The sequence below is a fragment of the Budorcas taxicolor genome, chromosome 8 (assembly GCF_023091745.1).
Source record: "Budorcas taxicolor isolate Tak-1 chromosome 8, Takin1.1, whole genome shotgun sequence".
Lineage (NCBI taxonomy): Eukaryota > Metazoa > Chordata > Mammalia > Artiodactyla > Bovidae > Budorcas > Budorcas taxicolor.
In genome coordinates this window covers 10,634,142-10,661,217 of record NC_068917.1, presented here as the reverse complement: position 1 = coordinate 10,661,217, position 27,076 = coordinate 10,634,142, and the positions used below count along the sequence as shown (strand labels likewise).

General features: G+C 44.6%; 1 protein-coding gene across 2 annotated transcripts; it reads left to right on the top strand.

Annotated features, from left to right (window-relative positions):
* Positions 1-301: 301 nt before the first annotated feature.
* On the top strand, positions 302-27,076 carry FDFT1 (farnesyl-diphosphate farnesyltransferase 1). 2 transcript variants are annotated; one of them, XM_052644670.1, is made up of 8 exons: positions 302-415; positions 10,025-10,122; positions 11,207-11,390; positions 15,390-15,518; positions 16,258-16,449; positions 21,351-21,527; positions 22,848-23,000; positions 26,523-27,076. In XM_052644670.1, the coding sequence occupies exons 1-8, from the start codon at positions 317-319 to the stop codon at positions 26,742-26,744; spliced, it is 1,254 nt and encodes a 417-aa protein (XP_052500630.1). In that variant the 5' UTR covers positions 302-316; the 3' UTR covers positions 26,745-27,076. The 2 variants fall into 2 exon arrangements, with proteins under 2 accessions (XP_052500630.1, XP_052500629.1); XM_052644669.1 differs by lacking the exon at positions 302-415 and having other exon boundaries at positions 9,658-10,122.

Genomic DNA, 27,076 nt, shown 5'->3' with positions numbered 1-27,076 from the left:
CCATTTAGCCTCTAGGATGTGGTCCTCACGCCAGACTCATGCCGCCGCCGATTGGCCAGCGTCTTCCTGGTGCGAGCGGCCCTAGCCAATCGACAGCCGTCAGTCCACCCCGCGCGCTCACCGGGAGCAGCGCGAGAGCTGGAGGCCCGTTGAAGTCGGTGGGGAAATGGGCGTGGCGCCGCCGCGGTGGGTCCGCCTCCGCCCCGCCCCTCCTCGCCGCACCTCCTCAGCCTAATCCTACCTTGAGTGCGGGAAGGGGCCAGGCTGAGGTATCGACGAGGTGAGCTCAGGGATCCGACTGTCCGCTGCCGCCAGCATGGAGTTCGTGAAGTGCTTGGGGCACCCTGAGGAGTTCTACAACCTTCTGCGCTTCCAGATGGGGGGCCGGCGGAAGGTGATACCCAAAATGGACCAGGTGGGCTGAGCATCCGTGCATCCCCGCGGAGTGGGGAGGCTGCGCGCGACCGCTGACTTCTGGGTCTGACCGGCAGGGCCCAGAATCGAGCGCAGAGGTTGCGGCCAGCGAGTGCCAGACCCCTCGAGCTCCCTCCTTCCCTCCGGGGAACAGACCCCTATCACGTCAGGCGGCCCCACCTGCCAAGTTTGGTTCACCTTCCGTTACCCCAATATTTGGCCCGGCTGCCCTTGGTCTCCTAGGCATTCCCCTAACCCCCAAGTTGTCTTGCTGCTTAAAATGTTTCTATTCGTTCAAGACATTGGTTTTCAAGTAGTTTGGCTTCACATTTTGTTCTGTCCCTGAGATTGGTTTTTTGTGTCTTGTAATACGTGGGTTAAACAACCGAGACTACATGGGTAGATTAAATGGGAGAGGACGTGTGAAAGAATTTTGTTGAACATAATGAACTATGCAAATATCGTCAGGAATACCTTTTCTGGAATGAAACCTTCCTCATTCTTACAGTTTTCAGTTACAACACCTCCATACTCTTCTCCCCCACTCTTTCCTGCAGTCTGAGCAGTCCCTTCGTCCTCTGTGCTCCCTGAGTTTTTTAGAACACTTATCTACTCTTGCAAGTTCTAATTATTTGTCTGTCTGTCCCTCGATTAGCTATACTGTTGGCTCTTTGAAGGCCAGACTTGGGTTTGTTTGTATTTCATCTGCCTCACTCCTGTACCCTTTGCTCAGTGAATTTGCAATGAATAAATATGGTATTTATTCCAACAAGAAAGTCATTAAGTGATTTTTAAATGAATAGACACATTCAACTGAAGTAGTGGGGTTATATCAAAAGTTATAAATTCTTTTCCCCAATGGAAACATCACAAATACTGTCCTTTGTTTAAATATACTCTTAGTTGTTGTCCCTTACTAAAACACTGTAATTTTCCATCAGAAAAATTTTCCCTTTGTGATGTAACTCAGAATCCTTCTTCACAGTCTAGCTTCTGTGACTGCTACTTCTGTTGACCACTCAGGAGACATTAAACATCTGTTCTGTTTTAGGCTTTATGCCTGGTGCAGAAGGGCAGGATAACATGTGTAGACAAATTAGACACCCAAAGAGCTCATTGTCTTGTCCGGTCGATAAAAGGTTATAAAATTGTTCATAGAAAACTTAGGCAGGCACCATAATGAGATGTCTTTTCATGTTACCTCTGACCTTCCCTCAACCATTTTCTCTAGCACTGTTCAATCTTGTATGAGCCCCATAGTCTTGTATCCTGGTTATTTGTGGATGGGTTTTATGTTCCCAAAATCCCTTTCAGAGTTAAGAATCTGTTTGATTCCAGATTTTAAGCTGTTTGAAAACAGGAGCCTTGTTTGACGTACCTTGATGCAATGCCCTCAAGAAACCTCTAGCTTTGTAAACAAAAGAAACTTAAGTAACTGGCAGAATATATATAGTACATGAGGTAAGGAAATTTACAGAAGGGAAAAGTCACCTCTGCATGGGATAGGGGATTAATTTTTGAAGGGATGCCTAAAGGAAATACTGGAGAAGGAAATGGCAACCCACTCCAGTACTCTTGCCTTGAAAATCTCATGGTCGGAGGAGCTTGGTGCAGGCTACTGTCCATGGGGTAGCAAAGAGTCGGGCACGACTGAGCGACTTCACTTTCACTTAAAGGAAATACAGCCTTGAATTGCTCCTATGCCTTGGTTGATAGATACTTGTTTAATTAGGAGATTCTGGCTAAGAGCTCTTAGGTGGTCCTTTCCTGAAATTATTTGGAAATATTTATTTTATTGTATATTCGTGTGTTTTGAGGGGGTAGAAAAATTCTGTTCCCTATTATCAGATGGTGCCAGGGATCTGTGACCCAAAACGGAAAAATAGCCACTGGTTTACAATCCAAGATGTACAGTTTCCTGGACACTTCCTGGAACAGGTAATTCACTGCCTCTGGAGACTGGCCCCCTCCAGACAGTTCTGGTTTTTGCGAAGTGTTTCTTAACAGTGAGTTGAAGTTTTACTCTTTGTTCACCCTCTGGAGTCAAGAGAGTCGAATCCTTGTTTTGTAATATGCCACTTGAAATTTTAGGACAAGTCTCATTCTCTCCAAGAATACTGATATACAAGCCAAATATTCTGTGTTCTGCCTGAGTTATTCATTATATGTTATTATATAACACTTATTCTGTGTTTGGGGCTGAGGATTCCAAGTTAGAAGTACATTGTAAAGGGACTTCGCTGGTGGTCCAGTGGCTAAGACTCCTTGCTCCCAATGCTTTCCAGGTCATTAACCAACCTTTTCTCTCTCCCTTTAGAGTCTAGTATTCAAAACTGAACAATATTCCTTAGGTGTGATCTGGTTATTTCAGAACTTTAAATTCCTTTCTTATGGATACTGTATTTCTAATTAACTTGACTCATAATTGCTTTAATTTAAAAAAATGTACTTATTTATAAAATGTTTTATTTATTTTTTTAGGCTGTGCTCTGCAGCCTGTGGGATCTTCGTTCCCCAACCAGAGAGCAGACCCATGCCCCCTGCATTAGGAGCCTGAAGTCTTAACCACTGGATTGCCAGGGAAGTCCCTAAAATATTTTAAGCGAAGACAAAAATACTGAAAATACTATAACAAACCGTTTTTGATTCCATCATGCTGACAGTCATTAAGGTGATGAGCAACAGAGTCACATTAAGCAGAGGGTGGTACAGATTCAGCTGAAAGCTGAACACACTTTGTGTGATGGACACAGACAGGAAACTGTGTACCCTCAGTTCATCCCTGATGGAGAACAGGTGTACAAAGGTTAACCTAGGGAACTTTCCTGGTGGTCCAGTGGCTAAGACTGTGCACTTCCAGTGCAGGGGGCGAGAGTTTGATCCCTGGTCGGGGAACTGGGACCCCAGGCACCCGTGTAGTTTGGCCAAAAAGAAAAAAAGTTAACCTAGGAAATGTCAAGTCATCTCAAGTTCATTGAGATTTCAGGAAAATTTTAGCGAAGTAGAACCATTTTACAGCGAAAAGTTTTCAGAAAACATAGAATAAGTGCTTTGTAATGTGTAGGGCCTTGAAGAAGTGTTAGGTTTAGATTAGTGGTGAGGCTCATCCGTGTGTAAAGACAGTATGAGCCAAGTCACTTGGTAGGACTGTGCACAGTGTGCGGGGCTGAGGCTTCCAAGTTAGAAGTACATTGTAAAGGGACTTCCCTGGTGGTCCAGTGGCTAAGACTCCTTGCTCCCAATGCAGGGGTCCCAGGTTCCAACCCTGGACAAGGAACTAGATCCCACATGCTGTAATTAAGGTCAGAGATCCCATGTGCTGCAGCTAAGACCAGGCACAGCTAAGTAAATAAATAAATGCTTTAAAAGGGATTTAGGAAAAAAAATTTTTTTTAAGTACCTTGTAAAGCAACTGTACTCCAATATAAATTAACTTAAAAAAAAAAAAAAGAAGTACAAAGTGCAGTGGGTGCATGTGGGAATCCTGGAGCTGAGCTGTATTCATGGAAGCAGGCAATGGTCAAATGCACCCATGACATGATGAAAGCAGTATTTGGGGAACAGTAATTTGGCAGGTGAATGGGATTAGGGGATTATACTGTGAGTTAAACTAATCAAATTAATAATAAACAGCATTTGAGTTCTTCTATGTGCTAGACTTGAAGTCTATTATCAGTTAGCTTTCACTGGGTAGCCACCCCAAAACAGGGTGGCTTAATTCTGGAGTTTGGTTGCACAATAGTATGACTACACTTAACACTGTTGAAGTGCCTGCTTACAAATGGTCAAGATGGGCAATTTCATGTTACGTATATTTCACCATGGCTTGCCTGATTGCTTAGTGGTAAAGAATCCACCTGCTGGTGTGGGAGACACAGGTTAGATCCCTGGGTCTAGACCATCCCCTGGAGAAGGAAATGGTAACCCACTCCAGTGTTCTTGCCTGACAGATCCCATGGACAGAGGAGCCTGGTGGATGACAGTCCTTGGAGCTGCAAAAGAGTTGGACACGACTTAGTGACTAAACAACAGTATATTTCACCATAATTAAAAAAACCAAACTCAGTGACTTAAAATAACACCTGTTATTTAGTTCCTAGTTCTCCAGGAGAGCTGGGAGGTTCTGGTCTGGGCCAGCTTGTGGTAGATTTCTACTGAGTTTGCTCAGTTGGCATGTGGCTGGACCATGTGTGATTTACAGGCTATAAGCTGGGGGCTCTGTGTGTTACATCCAGCCTGTTAGCCTGAGAACTCTCTGCTCTTGACTAGAATTGTGCAAACCCTAGGGTGCACACACTCTTGAGCTTTATGCTTAACTCACAGTTCCTACTGTCTTATTGGCCAAAAAAAGGGGAGCCCACATGCAAAGAGGTGGAGAAAGACTCCATCTTCTGATGGAAAGAGCCACAAACTTTATGGCCATTTTGTAATTTACCACACTTAGTTGATCTTGACAACAACCCTAAAGACATAAGAGCTGTTGGTACTACCATTTTACAGGTTATAAAACTGTGACATAAAGTGGTTGAATTTTGAAGCTCTCAAATGGTGGTTCCGGGATGCTGACCTGGGCCTGTTTGAAGACCTTCCTGCTCTCACTCTGAAGGTCACCCCGGGATAAAGAGCAAGGGCTTGGACTGGCCCCAGACAGCGGATCACATCCCAACACTGTCGTGTGTGCTCCGGACACATCGCAGGCATGCAACAGTTGCTGGTTTCTTCCCTTTCCAGTTCTTTCCAATTCTGCTGTATAGTCCCTCCCTCCCTTACTCCCTTCCTTCTTTCCTTCCTTCCTATATTCATCTAACAGACATGGGACCACTGGTTGCATGCTTGATATTGTTCTTGGAACTTGAGATTAAACAGTGAACAAAGTAGGGGAAGACCTTGCTTTTACAAACCTTACATTCTTACAGAAGAGACAGAATGAAAAAGAAAAAAAGCAGATACACAGTATTTCATGTGGAGAGAAGTACTACAAAGAAAAAATGAGAGGAGAACAAGGGAGCTGAATGTTTGAAGTCAGGGGACATCATTTATAAGGTTGTGATTTGGGTCCAGACACTTACCTTTGCATCTTTTAAACTTTTTGAAAAGTGAGACCTGACTATTCCCTCTTCTAGCTCTAAGGTTTGGTGAGCACAGAGTACAATATTTTATTGTGCTCAGTGACTCAGTGTCCGACTCTTTGTGGCCCCATGAACTGTAAATGAAATTCATGGGATTTTCCAGGCAAGAATACTGGAGTGGGTTGCCATTTGCTTCTCCAGGGATTATTTTGTTAGTTTTAGGTTTTCTGAGCCAGTTTTAATCTGTATGAAGCATTTTTTTAAATGGCCGAGTATACCTCTAATTAGAGAAAACATAGGAACACCTATGGGACAACGAAAAACCAAACTGAGGTGGGCAGTCTCCAGAGGTAGTGAGTTACCTGTCCTGGGAGATGTTCCAGAAACTGTGTATCTTGGATTGTAAAGCAGTGGCTGTTTTTCTATTTGGGGTCACAGATCCCTGGCCGCATCTGATAATAGGAACGGAATTTTTCTCCCCCCTTCAAAACACAAATATATAATAACGTGTGTGTGTGTGCTTCGTCGCTCAGTCGTGCAACCCCACGAACTCTAGCCCACAAGGCTCCTCTGTCCGTGGGGATTCTCCAGGCAAGTATACTGGAGTGGGTTGCCATGCCCCGCCTCCAGGGGAGCTTCCCAACCCAGGGATCTAACCCAGGTCTCCTGAATTGCAGGCAGATTCTTTACCATCTGAGTTACCAGAGAGGCCCATTAATATTGGAGTGGGTAGCCTGTCCCTTCTTCAGGGGATCTTCCGGACTCAGGAATCGAACCAGGGTCTCCTGCATTGCAGGTAGATTCTTTACCAGCTAAGCTATCAGGGAAGTCCATAAAATTAATAACAAAATATTTGCAAATAATTTCAGAAAAGGGACATGTAAGACTTCTTCACTAAACATTATCTTAGTTTCTCTCTTAGGTAACAAAGACTCCAGAGAAAAAGATTTATACTTAGCAGACATGGAGGCCTGAGATTATTTTAGTCATAGAAAGATTTGGCTGTAGGAGTGCAGGGTTCCCTAAACTTGATTTATTCTGAATTTTTAGAAGCATATCAATAAATCTGGAGGCATACTGCCAGCTGCAAGCTGTGTGACATCACTTAGCACAAAATGGAAAAAGTGTTCTCTAATCATGAAGTTCTGGCTTCCATCAAGTCTAAATCCTATTATTTAGACTAACATCTTCTCTATTAAATCAAGTCCTGACTCTATTACTTGTGGTCACTTAACTTTCAGCAACAGTTTCTTCATCCATAAAATAGAGATAGTGGCTCACAATCTCTCAGTCACAGTTTCCCAACTCCAAAATGGTCTAAAAACAGGTTTTTAATAAGTCTGGCTCAAAGTCATTTGGCGGTACAGTGTGCTTTGATTTAAAGTCATCCCACTTAGGGTAATTATTCACTGTTGAAAAAGTGTTGATAATCCCAGTTACAGGGAGCCACTCCACAAAGACAGGGTATGTATGCTTTTTATTGCCTGTCTTCTAAAACACTGCAGATTCTGAGTTCTGCTACACATCTGGCCTTGAAGTCCTTGGGCGGATTGCAGGTCCGTATGATATCTTTAAAGGATTGTGTGAGGATCAAGGCTATTGTTTGTATATTGTGCTTAGCGTATAGTTGCTGCCCAGTAAGTGGTAGTTTTTACACTGGTTGTTTTGTAACTTCAGTTCTCAAGTTTGTGGTGTTTTCCCTCCCTGCTGAGGAAACCCGTGCTGTGTGAAGTCTGAACGAAAGGCTGTGGGGAAGGTTGGTCACTGTCCACTGTGGGACTGCTTTTCAGCTGGAGCCCCAGTCCTGGGAGGACAGTCCTATACTTCTCACCACTGCATGCTCTTTCCCCTCAATGCCCTTCATCCCTCTTTCTCACTGGAGAGTTCTTGGGAGCATGCTCATCTCAGCAAAGGGAAACAACAGGAGGCTCAAGGGACAGGCTGCAGTAGCTTTAGCTTCGAGCTCCCTCCCCCAATCTCCCTTAGCTCCTGGGAAGCAAGCAGTGGAAATGTTTGTAACAGTGATGTTTTCCATAGTGTGTTTTTTAGTTATTATCTTCCCTGTATCTTCTTCGTAATTTGAGGAAATTGTTACAGATGTATTGAAACAAATAGGTGCCAAGAAAAAGACTGATGGCAGAAGGAGATGAGAAGTGATTTAGTGACCTGGGTCCCTTTTAAGATTGGAGAGGGCATTTTTGGAAAGGAGGGGCATGTTCTTAAAGATTATTACTCTTCAGAAGGAGTGCAATCTAGCTTTGACATCAGCCCCCAAACCCTTAGGTGTAGCTGAGGATGAAAACATTTGGCAGAGCAGGGAAAGGAATCAAATTGTATGTGCAGAGCTGGCTCAGAGCACAGAAAAGAGTTGTTCCTTTTATTTATTGTGAAGTCTTTCCTCTCCACATTTTGAGAGAGGAGTTGATGAATTGCTGTTAAAATACTCTCTGAACTAATTAATTTATTCATCAGTCCTTCACTGAGTATTTTTATGTGCCAGACTGTATGTCCAAAATGATATTACTAATATATGGTGCTTAGTAAATATTAATTTTTACTAATAATTTTAAACTGAATTTCACAATAAAATGAAATTCTTATGGTTAAAAAAAAGCTTTATTCTCTTGACAAAAGAATATGTATCTATGTAAATTTAGGAAATATACACAAATGAAAAGAACATAGTTCACCTGGACCCCAGCAAGGTCCCCAGTTTCACTGTTAACATTCCAAAGTGATTATGGGATTTACTTTTATATATATATATAAATATTCTTTTAAACCATCCCCTTCTTGTTAGATATTGCAAATTATTTCCTGTTTCTCTCTTAAAAAGAGAGTGCGGGAAGACTGGTGAGGGAGTGGTATATGGGAACTCAATTCTCTTTGAACCTAAAACTACTCTAAAATATAAAGTCTCCATAAAAATAAATACAAAACAGCAATTCTTTCTGATATGGTTGTGTATTAAAATATGGATTTTTTTTTTAAGAAACAGTTTTTGTTTTCCTTAGGGAAGAGTAAATATAAAGTTCATAAGGATCGTTATGGTTCATTGATTTGAAAGGGAAAGATGATTAGAAATCTTTATAAAAGGAATAATTTGCTTTCTAGAGGATAATAGAGGTTTGTGTGTGTGAGTGCTCAGTCATGTCCAACTCTTTGCGACCCCTTGAACTAGTGTACCCTGCCAGCCTCCTCTGTCCATGGAGTTTTCCAGTATACTGGAATATAATATATATTATATAATATATATAATACTATAATCATATAACAATACTATATTATATAATACATAATTACATATAAATAATATATAATATATAAATAACATATAATTATATATAAATAATATATAATATACTGGAATATAACAGTATAATACTGGAGTGGGTTGTCATTTCCTCCTCCAGGGGATCTTCCCGACCCAGGAATTAAACCCGTTTCTTTTGTCTCCTGCATTAGCAGGCAAGAGTTTTTACCACTAAGCCACCTGGAAGCCCCTAAATAGAGGTTTAACAGGTGCTAAAATAAAACCAGAACAGGACAGCAGTTAAAGAGGTCAGAAAAGATTTTATTCAGAAAAGTGTTTGCAATAGAGGAAGAGACTTCAGTATAGAACTGGGCTCAGTTCCGAACAGAGTGTAGGGCGGGTGGGTGGAAAATTACTAAGAGGAAACCTATGGGGTTAAAGAGCATTCTACCTGGAGGCAGGGCCGGGGCGCTAGGATAAGTGGGGGAAGAGGAACCCGGCCAGATAGTGAGGGTGATCATATATGGGTTATGGGGGATTCTGGCTAAAACAACCGCATTCTTGGCTAGAGCTGAGCGATGCAAAGATAAGCGCAGAAGTACAAAGCTTGAGGATTCAGAGGAGCCTGGCTAGTTTGGCCGAGGGGAGATTCCGTTGCAGGAGAAAGCAAACTTCTCAAAAAAGGACTGGGTTCCCTTAAGCAGCCTATGGGTTCTGGGGAGAAGGGGAACTCATAGAGGAGGGCGCAAGGGGGCTAAGTTTTGAGCCAGAGGCCGCGGGGCGGGGCGGGGCGGGGCTAGCATCTGGGCGGGGCTTACATCTGGGCAGGCGGCGGGCCGGGTTGTGGGGTGAGAGGCTGGCCGCGGGGTGGGCGGGGCCCGCAGGGGGCGGGCGGCGGGCGCCTGCTCGGTCCTCAGGAGCCCCAAGCCTGTTGCGGGGGAGGGAGAGCCCGTCCCGCCCCGCGGAGGGCGCCTCTCCTCTCGGCTCGGGTCTATGGAGGAAAAACCGCGCTGGCCCTGCGATTCCCATGGCCGCAGTCGCCTGCAGCACCAAGGCCATGTCTCTCTTCAAGAGGACTTTGGTGCTGAGTCCCGGCGCGGCACCCAGGGGCGCGGGCACCCCTTCGCGCGGCTGCCCCTTGCCTCCCGCCCCCTGGCCGTCCAAGGACCGGCCGCGGGGAGAGGGCGTGTGCGGCCGGCTGCGGAGCTCCGCGGTAGCCGGCCGCTCGCCCCAGCCCCACTCCAGCACCTCCGCGTCTCCCACCGCCGTGTGTCTCCTCTCCCCGCAGGACTCGCTCAGCAGCAGCTTGAAAACTTGCTACAAGTACCTGAATCAGACCAGTCGCAGTTTCGCAGCTGTTATCCAGGCGCTGGATGGAGAAATGCGGTGAGTGGCAGAGGCTGCAGTTTTTGACTTGGGGGAGGAAAACTTTGCTAGAGGCCTGCAGAGTCATTCGAAGCTACTTTTTGACACAGCTCGCGTTGCAGTCTCTGTGCTTGTGGCTTTGCCAGAACGTGCCCCAGTGGGTGAAGGAAATGTTGGCGGTTGAAACGCGCCTGTGTTTACTTTGGGCCCTTCCAGGCACCTGGCCATCTCATCGTGTCCCTGCCCAGTTCTTTGCGGGGGGTGCGGGGGGGGTTCGGGGAGGGGATGTTTATTAACTTTTTTTTAGTCCTGGCCGCTGGACCTGTCTCTGAGCGGCTCATGTATTTTCCTTGGCTTCATTTAGGCTACCTTGCATTTCTAGTATATTGGGTTAATTCTTCTGAAGTTGCCTCTGTGCAGATTATATACATGACTTAGACCAGTTGCCTTTAAGTATGCTGCGATTCATGGGGTCACAAGGAGTCAGTCGGACACGACTGAGCAACTGAACTGAACTGAACTGATGATAGTATTTGGGCTTCCCAGGTGGCGCTAGTGGTAAAGAATCCACCTGCCCGGAGACTCAGGTTCAGTCCCTGGGTGGGGAAGATCCCCTGGAAAAGGAAATGGCAACCCACTCCAGTATTCTTGCCTGGAAAATTCCATGGGCAGAGGAGCCTGGAGTCCATGAGGCTGCAGAGGGTCAGACACTACTGAGCCAGCCAGCCATACATGATAGTATTTAGACTGGGACGTTATTATGTCTTTTGACTTTATCTGCAAAATAATAGTTCTGTCTACACATTTGGTCTTTGTACAGTTTTTCATTAGTTAAATGTAGCTCATTCTGGGAGTAGTAGTGACATCCAGCTGGTACATTTTTTATTTTTACTTTTTATTTTATAAATTACAGAAGTCCATTGTTCCCAAAGGAAAGCTAAGAAGTTGCCTTAAGTAGGAAAAGCTTTGGATAGCCTTTCATTGGTCTGTAGAGTTAAGAGTGTAGGAGGGTTTTCAAAATGGCCTGGCAAAAATGGAATGTGATTTTGAAACGGTATCTTTGAGTGTTTGCTCCAGTGTATTGGTAGTCATTCCTTTCTTACAGCCACGCAGTATGCATATTTTATCTGGTTCTCCGAGCTTTGGACACGCTGGAAGATGACATGACCATCAGCATAGAAAGAAAAGTGCCACTGCTACACAACTTCCACTCATACCTCTATGAGCCTGACTGGCGGTTCACGGAGAGCAAGGAAAAGGACCGACAAGTCCTGGAGGACTTTCCAACGGTAGGAGGAGGGGGTGCATGATTGGTGGGGTGGCTGTCAGTCAGCTTGTGTGCCTGGTTGTCATTGTTTAGTGGCTAAGTTGCTTTTGCGACCCCATGGACTGTAGCCCCCCAGGCTCCTCTGTCCATGGGATTCTCCAGACAAGAATACTGGAGTGGGATGCCATTTCCTCCTCCAGGGAATCTTCCCAAACCAGGGATCAAACTCGTGTCACCTGCATTGGCAGGTGGATTCTTTACTACTGAGCTGTGAGCCTGCTGCTGCTGCTGCTGAGTCGCTTCAGTCGTGTCCGACTCTGTGCGACCCCACAGACGGCAGCCTACTAGGCTCCCCCGTCCCTGGGATTCTCCAGGCAAGAACACTGGAGTGGATTGCCATTTCCTTCTCCAATGCATGAAAGTGAAAAGCGAAAGTGAAGTCGCTCAGTCGTGCCCGACTCTTAGCGACCCCATGGACTGCAGCCCACCAGGCTCCTCCATCCATGGGATTTTCCAGGCAAGAGTGCTGGAGTGGGGTGCCATTGCCTTCTCCATGTGAGCCTGCAGGGAACTGCAAAACCAGCAGTCTCAGGACAGCATAGCATGATGTGGCGATGGTTCATCAAGCCAGACTTCAGGGTTGGCGGCCCCACACTCTTGCTCACTAACTTGTGCTGCCTGTGATCACATAGTCTGCCTGTGATTCCATTCTTTCATCTATAAAACAGATTAAAAGTCCCTGCCTCCTAGTGTGGTTTCGAAGATGGAAAGAGTTACCATAGGTGGAGCTCTTAGACAGATGTTATTTGCTGGTATGATTGATTACCAGGATCTTGTTGGTAAGTCCAGCCTTTCTTCCTGTGGAAAGAGCTCTCAAATGCCAGTGTCCTGAAAGATGCTTTGTCCAGTTTGTGCACCCAAGAATGCAGCCTAGGTGTGTCACACCGCTGGCCTCTGGAGCGTCCTGAGTCTGGTGGCAAACCATGCAGCTCGCAGTGGGTGGCAGTTGTGGAGTAGGGAGTGGGCTCTTTGCACCTGGACTGAGTGAGGACTGAGGCAGGATGACCTCTGTCATCCACAGCTGTGTGAGCTTGGATGCGCTCATTAACTTCCTCATGCCTGAGTTTCCGCCTTTGTAAAGTGAGAGCTGTGAGGCCTGAATGAGTTTATACATATAAAGTACTTAGTGTCTGGTACATACTGAGTGCTCTGTAAATATTAGGTATGTAGTCCATTCTGTTGGAGTAAAGTGGGTTCTAACTAAAATCTTGAGCTTTAGAAATTTTCACAGATTTCTTTTATGCATGTGCCTAGATCCTACTTTTCTAGGATTTTATCTTAGAAAAGTCATATCTTTATCATATCACAGAAATAGGCGATTCTTCCATACCTTATAAATAAAGTTCTGATTTGGCAACATCTCAGTGTTCCCTAGGGGCTTCCCAGGTGGCTCAGTGGTAGAGAATCCACCTACCAGTGCAAGAAACGCAGGGTTTGATCCCTGGGTCCAGAAGATCCCCTGGAGAAAGAAACGGCAACCCACTTCGGTATTCTTGTTTGGGAAATCTTCCGGACAGAAGAGTCTGGTAGGCTACAGTCCATGGGGTCGCAAAGACTCAGACACGACCGAGTGACTGAGCATGAGCACCGGAGGCTTTCTAGAACAATCACTGTATGTGATGGGTGAAATTAGAGTGCATCTTTTTCACCTGGTGCTAGTGGAGACTTGTAGTCTTAGAGATCTACCTCCAGTCATAGCTTGAGGAATAACAAAGGGTTACTTGTAAATGATACTAGCAGTAATAGCACTCATTTATTGAGCTATGAGTTATGAAATGCATTTCATTATTGATTCATCATCTTATTTTATATTAACGGAGTTTAACATGTAATGTCTATGATACACTGTTCCCCATGTTTTGTATAGATGAAGAAACTGAGGCACAGTTTTAGTTTTAAGCCCCTTGCCTGAAATTACCTGTGAAGTTTAAGTGGCAGGACCAGGATTCAAATCCAGAAGGCCTGCCTCCAGAACCCTGGTACTCAATTCCTGGTACGCTTTACTGTCCCTTTAAAACATGGTTAAAAGGAAAATGTTGTGATTTGAGATAGTAGCATTGAAACATATACATTACCGTATGTAAAACAGATGGCCAGTGGGAATTTGCTGTGTGAGGCAGGGAGCCCAAAGCCAGTGCTCTGTGAGAGCCTAGAGAGGTGGGATGGGGAGGGAGGGGTCACACATTTACCTATGGCTGATTCATGCTGATGTATGGCAGAAACCATTACAATATTGTGAAGTAATTATCCTCCAATCAAAAGTAAAATAAAGTTTTAAAGAAAGTAAAACTTTACATATAAGTAAAGTGTTTTGATCATAACATCCCAAGGTTTATTATTAGGGAGGTTTCTGTTTACATGCTCCTGTCACCCCTCTTGGGAATCTGGCCTTTCTCCATGATACTAGTGGACTCTCTTCCATGTCTTCTCTTCTCATACTTCGCATCACTAGAGAGTGGCCCGGGGACCAAAAAGTGTACTATAGCTGGGAAACAGAATTACTTGGAGGCACAAGAGAAAGCACCTCCTGGCTGACCTTCCTGGGCAGAGGTCCCTCCTTCAGATTTCTGGGGAAATGGAGAGCTCTTCATTGTCACTCTTTCCTAGACATTTGTTTTCATGTTCTGTACAACGACGTAGTAAGTACCAAAGAGCTGAAATTGGTTCACATTCAGCAGTGAAGTGTTTGTCTTGGAGGGTTTGTTTTCAAGCCTAAGCTGCCCCTCCCCCAGCTGGCTGGCCTTGCCCCTTTTATAAATAGAACTGACCCAGCCCTGTTAGCTGTTGAAAGACCAGGTCCTCTCGAGATTCAGGGATTCAGATGACCTTTGGTAGAGTCACTGATTTGCTTCAGTCCACGTGCGAATTGTCTTTGGCCTTTGTCTTGGAACAGCTGTTCTGGAAAGAGCAGTTCTGGAGAGATGGGATTGATTTTACTGATTTTAGGGATTTAACAGTCAGTGTTTATCAGAATAATCCTTAGTATCTTAGGCTTCTGAGCTCTTTCAGTGCCCCACAACCAGCTGAGTTTCCCTCAGGTCCTTACATTTAGGTGTTTCCTGAGGAAGTTTTTCTAACCTTTCTGTAAATGTAGACCAAGTCTACATGAGACCAAGATCTCACCCTTCAGATCCTTAGCAAAATCTGTTCACTACTTTTTGTATTTTGTGGATAGTATATTATTTGAAAAGTTTCATGGTATTTAATATTTTATTTTGGCAACCTACAAAACACTTCTTTGAACTTCAGCAAGATACTTATGCAGGAGCGATGAATTTTAAAAGCATCAATAATACTTTCTGACATTAAAGCTTGGGCTATGGAAAAAACAAACAAACAAACAAACATTGGATAGCCTGCCTCAGATTGAACTAAACTGAGTTGTTTAAGAAATTAGAAAGTGTAGCCTTTATAATGGGGAAGACACTATAGCTTCATGGCATGAATTCAGAACCTGATGGTGGAAGATGGTTGTCTGGTCTCCTCAGTGGAATATAAGCTCTTAGGGCAGGTCGCCTGCTGGCTGTGCGTCCCAGTACCCTCAGCCGTGCTTGTTGCATAGGGAGCGCCCAAGACTCCACAAATGAACCATCATTATACTGAGGCTTGTCTGGAAATGAGGTGTTCCTCCTAAACTGCTTACACTTAGGTCCAGTTTTATGTTGAAGCATCTCATTTCTCATTAATTGGGAAGGTGTGCATATAATAAGACTTTGCATCTTGAGTTTAGAGGCTAGCATTTTTATACCCTTCTATTTTAACATTTGTGAAATTTGCTGAGCTTATTATTCAGTATGTAGATACATAGTATAACATAGATTTAGGCTTACTGTTGGATCATTTGAGGGTCTTCACTACCAAGTTCTGTTACAGCTTTGCTTTACGATCCGTAGGTACCATCTTGTTTCCCAGTTTTAATACATGTTTCATATTTTCTGTTTTTTTACGACCTCCATTTCAGATCTCCCTGGAGTTTCGAAATCTGGCTGAGAAATATCAAACAGTGATTGTCGACGTTTGCCAGAAGATGGGCTTTGGGATGGCAGAGTTTCTGGATAAGCGCGTGACGTCTGAACGGGAGTGGGACAAGGTTAGTGTCCCTGTGGAGCATTGTCGGTTCGGGTGGCACCAATGAGCTGGCAGTGCCCACCGTGATGTTTAGGATGAAGAAGTGGTGTTTTTACAACCCAGTGGTAATGTCTCCTCATAAACACTTAACAGTCTTATGATGTTACCACTGGGTTGTTTCTGAGGACTTAATACACAGAGCTTAAAACACATCCTCATTATGTTAAAAAAAAAAAACAAAGTACTACCATGACATTCTTTTGCATAATGAAGATTTTGAGACACTGCAAGATCTTAAATGTCTTCAAGATTAAACTCTACTTAGTATTCTAGTTTTTGTTAGAATATTCCTTATTCCCTCAGGCTCTTTACTCCCAGTTTCAGATATCAGAAAGTTTACTGTACTCGGTTATTTTTCCAATAACCTTTTATTCCAGAAGCAGTGCGTGTGCGTTGTACATATATATAAAGATACAGAAAATATAGTAAAAAGAAAAGAAAAAGAAGAAGTATCACATGAGCTAGAGACCACAGATCTCTGATGAGCCAGAGATCGTTTTTGTTAAGTCTTTTGTGTTCATCCTTCTTGGAATGTTTTTTACTCCTTACATGTACATGGTATATAATGTGTGTGTGTTTTTAAAGCAAAATGAGATCTTTTACACTCTCTTTGGAACCTGGTTTTTCACAGCTAATGATTTCTAGTGTTTCCATTTTAGTAAAAGTTTCATTATTAAAGTACTCTAAAAATTTTCTTACAGTACTGCCACTATGTTGCTGGGCTAGTGGGAATTGGCCTCTCCCGTCTCTTCTCGGCCTCAGAGTTAGAAGACCCCTTAATTGGTGAAGACACAGAGCGAGCCAACTCTATGGGCCTTTTCCTGCAGAAAACAAACATCATCCGTGATTATCTGGAAGACCAGCGAGAAGGAAGAGAGTTTTGGCCTCAAGAGGTAATAGCTTCAGGGGGTTTGGGGAGAAAGAATTTTGAACGCTCTCTGACAACAAACCATTACATCCTGTTGGTTGCAAGTGACAGAAACACAAATCAAGGTCCCTTAGACAACACAGGAGAATGTGTAGACTAGGTTAGGAATTAAGTGGCTTCAGGGAGACTGGCTGCATCCATCTAGGAGTTCCGGCTGTGTCCCCTTTTTCTTGGACAGGCTTTCTCCAGTGGTGGGTATAACTATGAGTGGGTGTCCCACTCAGAGGCTTGGCTCCTGTGACATAGTTTTTGGGTTTTCCCAGATTCTCACCAAAGGGGGGAAAAAAAAGATGAATAACTCAAGCTATGCCCAAAACCTAGCTCATGGATAACATGTCCAAAAGCACAAGTGACAGAACATCCCCCGGAACTCCAAACCACAAATGCGTGCAGACGAAACACCAGCTCCGCAAACGAAAGCAGCAGAATGTGTGCAGGACAAAGCCAGAGCAGCTGCAGAGTAGCTCAGCTCAAACGGGTGCTCCTTGTCAGACGGTGTGAGTCTGCCAGGGCCGTGGCGAAGCCTAGAGGAGCTGGAGAGTAGCTCAGCCCAAACGGGTGGTCCTTGTCAGACGGTGTGAGTCGGCGAGGGCCGTGGTGAGGCCTAGAGGAGCTGGAGAGGACTGGCCCCCTTGAGCTGGACGTGGACAGTGACCAGCCAGGCTTCTCTTCCTGGACTGGGCCACACTGAGGAGTGAAATAAAAACTGAGCAGCTGGACCTAAGAGGGACCTAAGTGACATCAACCAGATACAGCGCATGGACTTTGTTTGTTTACGATCCTCATTGGAGGAAACTAAGTGGGGAAAAATCAGACACTGGGACAACATGGCTGCTAACTGGATAATCTGTATTTAAACATTTATCTTTAGTTAACTTTTAGTTGTGATAAGATATATGTGCAAGAAAGGGTCCTGGTCTTTTAGAAATTTATAATAAAATATTAAATGATAACATATCAGGATAAAATGATAAATACAATGATTATTGGGATTTTAAAATAATTTAGGGGCGGGAGTGGTGGAAGCCAAGCGTCAGTAACTGTTGAAGCTGGCGGATGGTTACATAGGTGCTCATTAACCTTTTTCTCCAGGTTCTGCAGGATAGTTGAGTACAATCAATCAGAGTGAGTCTAGGTGCAAGTTAAGAATAGAAAACAAATTTGATTTTCCATTAAATCTGTTAGTCCTTTTAGGCCGAGTCATTTCTTTTGGGGAGTGTATAAAGTTATAATAAGTGTTATTCTTTAGGAAGTTTAAGAATACGTAAGAATAAAAGTAAGTTATTTGTTAGCTTCAGAGAACCCCCTAAATAATATCATTCAGTTCAGTTCAGTTCAGTCGCTCAGTCATGTCTGACTCTTTGCGACCCCATGAATTGCAGCACGCCAGGCCTCCCTGTCCATCACCAACTCCCGGAGTTCACTCACACTCACGTCCATCGAGTCAGTGATGCCATCCAGCCATCTCATCCTCTGTCGTCCCCTTCTCCTCCTGCCCCTAATCCCTCCCAGCATCAGAGTCTTTTCCAATGAGTCAACACTTCGCATCAGGTGGCCAAAGTACTGGAGTTTCAGCTTTAGCATCATTCCTTCCAAAGAAATCCCAGGGCTGATCTCCTTCAGAATGGACTGGTTGGATCTCCTTTCAGTCCAAGGGACTCTCAAGAGTCTTCTCCAACACCACAGCTCAAAAGCATCAATTCTTCGGCGCTCAGCTTTCTTCACAGTCCAACTCTCACACCCATACATGACCACAGGAAAAACCATAGCCTTGACTAGACAGACCTTTGTCGGCAAAGTAATGTCTCTGCTTTTCAATATGCTGTCTAGGTTGGTCATAACTTTGCTTCCAAGGAGTAAGCGTCTTTTAATTTCATGGCTGCAATTACCATCTGCAGTGATTTTGGAGCCCCCCAAAATAAGGTCTGACACTGTTTCCACTGTTTCCCCATCTATTTCCCATGAAGTGATGGGACCAGATGCCATGATCTTCGTTTTCTGAATGTTGAGCTTTAAGGCAACGTTTTCGCTCTCCTCTTTCACTTTCATCAAGAGGCTTTTTAGTTCCTCTTCACTTTCTGCCATAAGGGTGGTGTCATCTGCATATCTGAGGTTATTGATAGTTCTCCTGGCAGTCTTGATTCCAGCTTGTGTTTCTTCCAGCCTAGCGTTTCTCATGATGTACTCTGCATCGAAGTTAAATAAGCAGGGTGACAATATACAGCCTTGACGTACTCCTTTTCCTATTTGGAACCAGTCTGTTGTTCCATGTCCAGTTCTAACTGTTGCTTCCTGACCTGCATACAGGTTTCTCAAGAGGCAGGTCAGGTGGTCTGGAATTCCCATCTCTTTCACAATTTTCCAGTTTATTGTGATCCACACAGTCAAAGGCTTTGACATAGTCAATAAAGCAGAAATAGATGTTTGTCTGGAACTCTTGCTTTTTGGATGATCCAGCAGATGTTGGCAATTTGATCTCTGGTTCCTCTGCCTTTTCTAAAACCAGCTTGAACATCAGGAAGTTCATGGTTCATGTATTGCTGAAGACTGGCTTGGAGAATTTTGAGCATTACTTTACTAGCGTCTCTGAGATGAGTGCAATTGTGCGGTAGTTTGAGCATTCTTTGGCATTGCCTTTCTTTGGAATTGGAATGAAAACTGCCCTTTTCCAGTCCTGTGGCCACTGCTGAGTTTTCCAAATTTGCTGGCATATTGAGTGCAGCACTTTCACAGCATCATCTTTCAGGATTTGAAATAGCTCAACTGGAATGCCATCACCTCCACTAGCTTTGTTCATAGTGATGCTTTCCAAGGCCCACTTGACTTCACATTCCAGGATATCTGGCTCTAGATGAGTGATCACACCATCGTGATTATCTTGGTCGTGAAGATCTTTTCTGTATAGTTCTTCTGTGTATTCTTGCCACCTCTTCTTAATATCTTCTGCTTCTGTTAGGTCCAGACCATTTCTGTCCTTTATCGAGCCCATCTTTGCATGAAATGTTCCCTTGGTATCTCTAATTTTCTTGAAGAGATCTCTAGTCTTTCCCATTCTGTTCTTTTCCTCTATTTCTTTGCATTGATTGCTGAGGAAGGCTTTCTTATCTCTTCTTGCTGTTCTTTGGAACTCTGCATTCAGATGCTTATATCTTTCCTTTTCTCCTTTGATTTTCACTTCTCTTCTTTTCATGGCTATTTGTAAGGCCTCCACAGACAGCCATTTTCCTTTTTGCATTTCTTTTCCATGGGGATGGTCTTGATCCCTGTCTCCTGTACAGTGTCACGAACCTCCGTCCATAGTTCATCAGGCACTCTATCCATCAGATCTAGTCCCTTAAATCTATTTCTCACTTCCACTGTATAATCATAAGGGATTTGATTTAGGTCGTACCTGAATGGTCAAGTGGTTTTCCCTACTTTCTTCAATTTGAGTCTGAATTTGGCAATAAGGAGTTCATGATCTGAGCCACAGTCAGCTCCTGGTCTTGTTTTTGTTGACTGTATAGAGCTTCTCCATCTTTGGCTGCAAAGAATATAATCAATCTGATTTCGGTGTTGACCATCTGGTGATATCCATGTGTAGAGTCTTCTCTTGTGTTGTTGGAAGAGGGTGTTTGCTATGACCAGTGCATTTTCTTGGCAAAACTCTTATTAGCCTTTGCCCTGCTTCATTCCGCATTCCAAGGCCAAATTTGCCTGTTACTCCAGGTGTTTCTTGACTTCCTACTTTTGCATTCCAGTCCCCTATAATGAAAAGGACATCATTTTTGGGTGTGTGTTTAAAAGGTCTTGTAGGTCTTCACAGAACCGTTCAACTTCAGCTTCTTCAGCATTACTGGTTGGGGCATAGACTTGGATTACTGTGATATTGAATGATTTGCCTTGGAAACGAACAGAGATCATTCTGTTGTTTTTGAGATTGCATCCAAGTACTGCATTTCGGACTCTTTTGTTGACCATGATGGCTACTCCATTTCTTCTAAGGGATTCCAGCCCACAGTAGTAGCAGATATAATGGTCATCTGCATTAAATTCACCCATTCCAGTCCATTTTAGTTCGCTGATTCCTAGAATGTCGACGTTCACTCTTGCCATCTCCTGTTTGACCACTTCCAGTTTGCCTTGATTCATGGACCTAACATTCCAGGTTCCTATGCAATATTGCTCTTTACAGCATCGGACCTTGCTTCTGTCACCAATCACATCCACAGCTGGGTATTGTTTTTGCTTTGGCTCCATCCCTTCATTCTTTTTGAAGTTATTTCTCCAGAAATAACTCATTAAATAATATCATTAAAGATCAAACCAATCCCGTTGTTCAAGTTGAGGCTGTTATTTCAGTTTCAAGTTACTAAGATCAAGGAGGGTAACGTTCTTATAGTAGACACTCAGCTCGTTTCCCCAAGATAATTTGTTCAGCCGTATTCTTATCAGAATTGGGAACATAACGTTAATCATTAATTATTTTGAGGCCTGGCCACCTTGCGAATGTTTAACGTTTATCTTACAATGCCGTTGTAGCTGATCTTGTTACAGCTGGTTATTTTTTCAGAGGTAGACCATTGCCTTGTGAAAATCAGGAGGCCTTTTTGGCCTGAGGTCATCAAAGTATTGCTCCATCTGTGCTGAACTAATTGTCCCAAAGGGACACTTTCCCAAACACTGAACTTATTCTGGGTTGTGGTTCGAGTGTAGTTATAATAGCCTTTGCATGGTGATTAAAACAGATTCAGTCTTGAAAGGTGAGGCAGCGGCAAGATGGACTTTGTATATCATTGTTCTTATTTGCAAAGGTCCTTTCATGTGGCTCACACATCGCTCCCTTGTGCACATGCTGACTTGTCTTTAATCTGCTTATCTGTCCAGACTTGGAGCAAGTATGTGAAGAAGCTGGGTGACTTTGCTAAGCCAGAGAACATCGACTTGGCTGTGCAGTGTCTGAACGAACTCATCACCAACGCACTGCACCACATCCCCGACGTCATCACCTACCTGTCACGACTTAGAAACCAGAGTATATTTAACTTCTGTGCTATTCCACAGGTAGGGAGCGAGGAGCCTGATGAGGAGAGGGCGGGATGCTGGGGGTGGGGATGATGGAAGGCATTTACTATTTGGCCTGTGTATTTAGGAATGGAGAGTTCCTTAAAAGATGACTAGTGTATTTTCTTTCTTTGCCCCACAACCACCACACTCAGCTCAGCCTTGAGGTTAATTAAGTCTGTGCTTTTCCAAAAAATTCTAGAACCTATTTTCCCATCAGCTACTCTAAACGAGTTACTTTGACTCTTATCCTCACTATTTAAATCGAGGGCTTCGACTCCAGATTTTATGAGGAGTGCTGGGTGGAACACAGGGGAAGCTGTTATTAACAACTCATCATTAAGCACTTAACTTTTGCTGTCCTTTTCCTAGATCTTGGGGTAACAGAACCTGAAACCTGAGCCTGGTGAAACCTAGGAACTTAATTTTTAAATCCCATTACCCATTATTTCCGTTTTTAACTCAGAGTGAAGAAAGTTACAGGATTTAGCTGACTTGGAAACTTGGTTTGGTCTGATTCTAATGACCAGCCTTGCCCAGTCGATGCTGGACTTACATATGCGCCATGTGCTTAGTTGTGTCCAGCTCCTTGCGACCCTGTGGACTGTAGCCCACCGTCCATTGGATTTCCCAGGCAAGAATAACAGAATGAGTTGTCATTTCCTTCTCCAGGGGATCTTCCCAACCCAGGGATTGAAACCAGGTCTCCTGCATTGCAGGTTCTTTCTTTACCACTGTGCCACCTGGGAAACCATATGCTGGAATCTAGGTTTCCATATATCCTAGAAATAATTTTCCTTTTAAGCATGGGAGACCATACCCCCTCGCACCCTACTTTTGTCCCCCACAACCCCCTGTACTTTTTTTTTTTTCTTTAATGTATATCGATTATGTTCATTGTAGGAAAAATAGGGAGAAAAAACAAAATAGTGAAAATTTTTCAGATACTATTTTGGAATATATGTTTTTCAGATCTAATAACTCATTGCCTTAGCATGGAAAATGTTACATTGGATTGTGTGTGTGTGTGTGTGTGTGTGTTTTTCAAATAAAAAGGAACTTTTGTGACTGAATTATAAAATTATTGAGGACTGCAAAGGGCACTTGATTCTGTATGTTGCTGAGAAAGGGAAGTGTGGGAGCTGGGGTCGTCCTGGCGTGCTTTCTGTGTGGGTGTTTTCTCTTGGCTAGCTGCATCTTAGCCCTTCGGTGCTTTCTGCCCGTGCTCTCTTCCCGTCTCACGATGACTGGTTACAGTGCGGTTTCTCGCGTGTTTTCGTGAAATGAGATGAACGTGCTTTCTGTCTCTCGTTATCCTAGGTCATGGCCATTGCTACTTTGGCTGCCTGTTACAATAATCAGCAGGTGTTCAAGGGGGTGGTGAAGATTCGGAAAGGGCAAGCGGTCACCCTGATGATGGATGCCACCAACATGCCAGCTGTAAAAGCCATAATACACCAGTACATGGAAGAGGTGGGCTTTATTTAACAATGTTACTATTTAAACATCGGAGAAGGCAGTGGCACCCCACAGTGCTCTTGCCTGCAAAATCCCATGGACGGAGGAGCCTGGTGGGCTGCAGTCCATGGGGTCACTAAGAGTCGGGCACGACTGAGCGGCTTCACGTTCGCTTTTCACTTTCATGCATTGGAGAAGGAAATGGCAACCCACTCTAATATTCTTGCCTGGAGAATCCCAGAGACAGAGGAGCCTAGTGGGCTGCCATCTATGGGGTCGCATAGAGTCGGACACGACTGAAGTGACTTAGCAGCAGCAGCGTTTAAACATTCCTTCATATTGGGATATTAGATGATCTCAACAACTCGCAGTGTTACGGCATAAAGACACGGGTTGATGTCCTTTATTCCAGAAGAATAAGCACAGGGAGCCTACTGTTGGGAGCTTCCTGGTGCCCTGGTCAGAGGGGATAAAGGAAGCCAGGTCTTACGATGGCGCTCCTAGGAGAATCATATTTTTTGAGCTGGAAGATGAAGTTAGAGGCCAACCACGCTTCTCCTTTTACAGCTGAGGCATGTGAAGCCAGGCCTGGGGCTGATGACATAGCATCTGAGGGGATCCAGGATCGCAGGCCACACTTCCTGACACCCCGTCCAATACTTCATATTATGGCAAGGGCCTCAGTGGAGAATCCATTGTGGGGAATTTTGACAAAGGAAAACCAAGAGGCTGCAACTGTTTCTAAATTTTGTAATGTCAATCTCATTTCATATGCCAAAATGTATCCCATAAAACAGAGCATGCCTGTTCTAGAACTTTTTCTTAAAGGTTGGGGCTCTCTACTTGGCAGGCCCTGAGCATTACTTCTCAAGTGAGGTGATTTAGCTTCCTCCTCTCCCAAGGACATTTAGTAGCGTCTGGAGACATTTTTGATTTTCACGGGGGGTGTGGGTGGCTGCCGCCTTCCGTTGCATAGAAACCCAAGAGGCTTCGGTTTGTTCTTACTGAAGGCTGAACTGCAGAAGTAGATGGAAACATAAGACCTCCCTCCCCACAGGCCACCACTGCCCCTGGTTTTCTGATCCCTCCAGTCCCTGCATTATGTTTTGACAGGGATAAGATTTATATGAGCAGTTTTATCTAAAAATTCTATAATACAATGATTTCCTCTGATTTCCATTGCATATTGCACATTTTTCTTGTATTTCTTTCCTGTCTTCCATCTGCCAAGTTTTAGATCCCTGCATTTCTGTGTGAGGCACTTATTGAAGGTATAGAGATCAGGTTTTTTAAAAAACTCCCAATTCTTTTACAGACTAGATGAACATGTCTAGCTATTGACCAAAAAATAGCTACTGATGAGACTGGGGACATTGGGGTTCACTGTTTAGCCAGCACTTACTTGGGACTTACTCCGTACCTGGCATAGCAGCCAAATAGGTGGGTACTATTAATATCAAGGAAATTTGAGGCCCTAACACCATGGCTAGGGCCATAATTTGGACCCAGGTCTGGCTGACTTCAGAGCCACTGTTCACCACAATTCCAAGGGCTTGAATTACCCTTTCTAAATAGTGACATTTTAGGTACTGTCCCCATTTTATATAAATTAGAAACATGCTATGTAGTTTATAGTTCAGAGAATAGTTTTATAATTTTATTCTGATCATTGATTTTAGAAAACCATGTTTTTAAAATGTAGGCAGTTCCATTGCTGATTTAGAATCCATATTTTATTAGGTATTTTCCATCACTACTGGAATTAAAGCCTAGTTGGGATTCACAGTTTGACTTAGGGCAGGGCAGAGCAGGCCGCACACAGCTGGCTGACCCCCTGATTTCATAATGACTTTACATTAGGACGCAGCCCCATCCATTTGTTTCTGTTGTCGTCCTCGGCTCCCAGGGTTCTTGAGCAGCAGGGCTGAGCAGCTATAACCGACAGGGCTCACAATGCTGAAAATACTTTTTTAGGCCCTTTAGGAAAAGTTTCCAGGGACGTCCCTGGTGGTCCAGAGGCTGAGACTCTGTGCTCCCCTTACAGGGGGCCCAGATGTGATCCCTGGTCAGGGAACTAGATCCCACATGCTGACCTATTGACTTGTCACAACTAAGACCTGTTGCAGTCAAATAAATAAATATAAAAAAGATTAAAAGTTTGTCCTGGACCTTTGATCCAGGACATAGATTATTTTATTTAAAATTACTCTAGTGAAACTTAAGGTATTTTAGAGGAAATATTAATAGCCATAAGTTTATTTGACTTAAACTGAAAATTTCTAAGTCTCAAGGAATGGAATGTGAAATGGCTTTAATGCCAGCCTTAAGGACATTTTGTCAATAAAGTTTCAAGGGAGGACTTTTAGTATGAAGTCCGCAAGTTGTTGGGCATTTTGCTGGTGGCCAGATGTTAGCTCGCATCCGGTCTCTCCTCGCTGAGCACGTAAGTCGGGAAGACACGTACCCTGGGGTCCCTGGTTGCAGCAGCAGTGCACATGCAGGGAATTCAGGGCTCTCACAAGCCTGAAGTGTGAAGGACGAGGTGGCGCGAAGCCCATATCCCCTGAGCAGGGCAGCTGCTCCTCAGGGCCTCGTCCTCTGGAGCCGCCTCCACTGGAAGGCAGTCTGGGTACCTGGCAGCTGGTGAGAAGCTCCACCAGCTATTTTGGGACAAAAACAAATGCTCAGGCAAACAGCCAGAAACTTTTACTTCCTTCTCTGCTAAAGATGATTCCTTGGCAAGGACCAACTTTTTCTAGCAGGTGGAGCTTCCTGTTTGGCTGTGGTCTGTGCTCCTCAGACCCCGCGGATCCTCTCGACTCAGAGCGTAGTCCTGTGCCCCCGCAAGCGGGTTAGCGTTCTGGTTCTTGAGTCAGAATGCTTCTATTGCAGGATGCCCAGGTGGCGCCCGTGAGCACAGTCTGAAGAGCAGGCAGGGGACTGGGCGGCGGAGCTCTCGGTGTCCCCGCCCCCATGCCTGTGTTCTTTCCCTCCCGCCCTCCTCCCAGGCCACTCCGCCGCAGCCAGTGTGATGGCCGAGAAGGGACCCGAGGAGGCCCTTGGCCAGATCTGGGCGTTCGGGGCGGGTGTTCTAGAAGAACTTAAGCCGAGGCTTGGGCAGGAGGGGGTACTCAGGCTGAGGACAGGACATGGGAGCAGCATTCCCGGGCAGAGGGAATGGTGTGAACAAGGAGGGGAACAGGAGCGGCATCGCCATATCATTTCCTTCCACCACGTCACTCTGCTTCAGCCTCAACAAAGAATGTGGATGCCACTGGCTCTTTGAAGTGCTGGGATAGAGCCCACTGGGATGGCCCTGCTGCTCCGGGATGGGCTAGAGGATCACCCAGGCTAGGCTGATATCCTGCCTTATTAGTGGAGTGGTTTAGGGTTGTTACTTTTGTATTCTGTGAGCCTCAGTTTTCTCACTGGTCAAATGGGCATAAAATGCCTGGCTGTTGCAGATTGTCGCAAGAAGTGAGCACAGATATTTATAAGGTTTTTAGGATTTACTGTGTTTTTCTCTTTCTTCAACAGATTTATCACAGAATTCCCAACTCTGACCCCTGTTCCAGTAAAACACGGCAGATCATCTCCACCATCAGGACACAGAATCTCCCCAACTGTCAGCTGGTCTCACGGAGCCACTACTCGCCCATCTACCTGTCATTCGTCATGCTCCTGGCGGCCCTGAGCTGGCAGTACCTGAGCACCCTGTCCCAGGTCACAGAGGACTACATTCAGACAGGGGAGCACTGACTGGCTCGGTCTGGAGACTGAGCGCCCCTCCTCCCCAGCCCCCATCTGGGAAACAGACTGACCTTCTCTTCAAGGATGGATGTGGGCTCCTTCTCTTTTTTCCCCTCCTGTTTTAATCCCTCAAAGAGTTCTGTGGGCCTGGACCTTTAGAAACTGTGACCTGTGGTGGAGAAAAAGATAGGATTAAAGGGAAAGGACACCTTAGCCACCTGTACTCACCTGTGCAGGGTTCACGGCTGCCATCAGGGAAGGGGCTGCATCCAGGCCTGCAGAGGAGATCACAGTGTGAATACAGCCTAGAGTTACAATTAAATGTATTTAATGCAAAACAA

Coding starts and splice junctions, on each gene's coding strand:
- FDFT1 (XM_052644669.1), top strand. CDS start 9,764: ATGGCCGCAGTCGCCTGCAGCACCAAGGCCATGTCTCTCTTCAAGAGG. Junction 16,450..21,350: donor GAGAGTTTTGGCCTCAAGAG/GTAATAGCTTCA, acceptor TTATCTGTCCAG/ACTTGGAGCAAGTATGTGAA. Junction 21,528..22,847: donor ACTTCTGTGCTATTCCACAG/GTAGGGAGCGAG, acceptor TCGTTATCCTAG/GTCATGGCCATTGCTACTTT.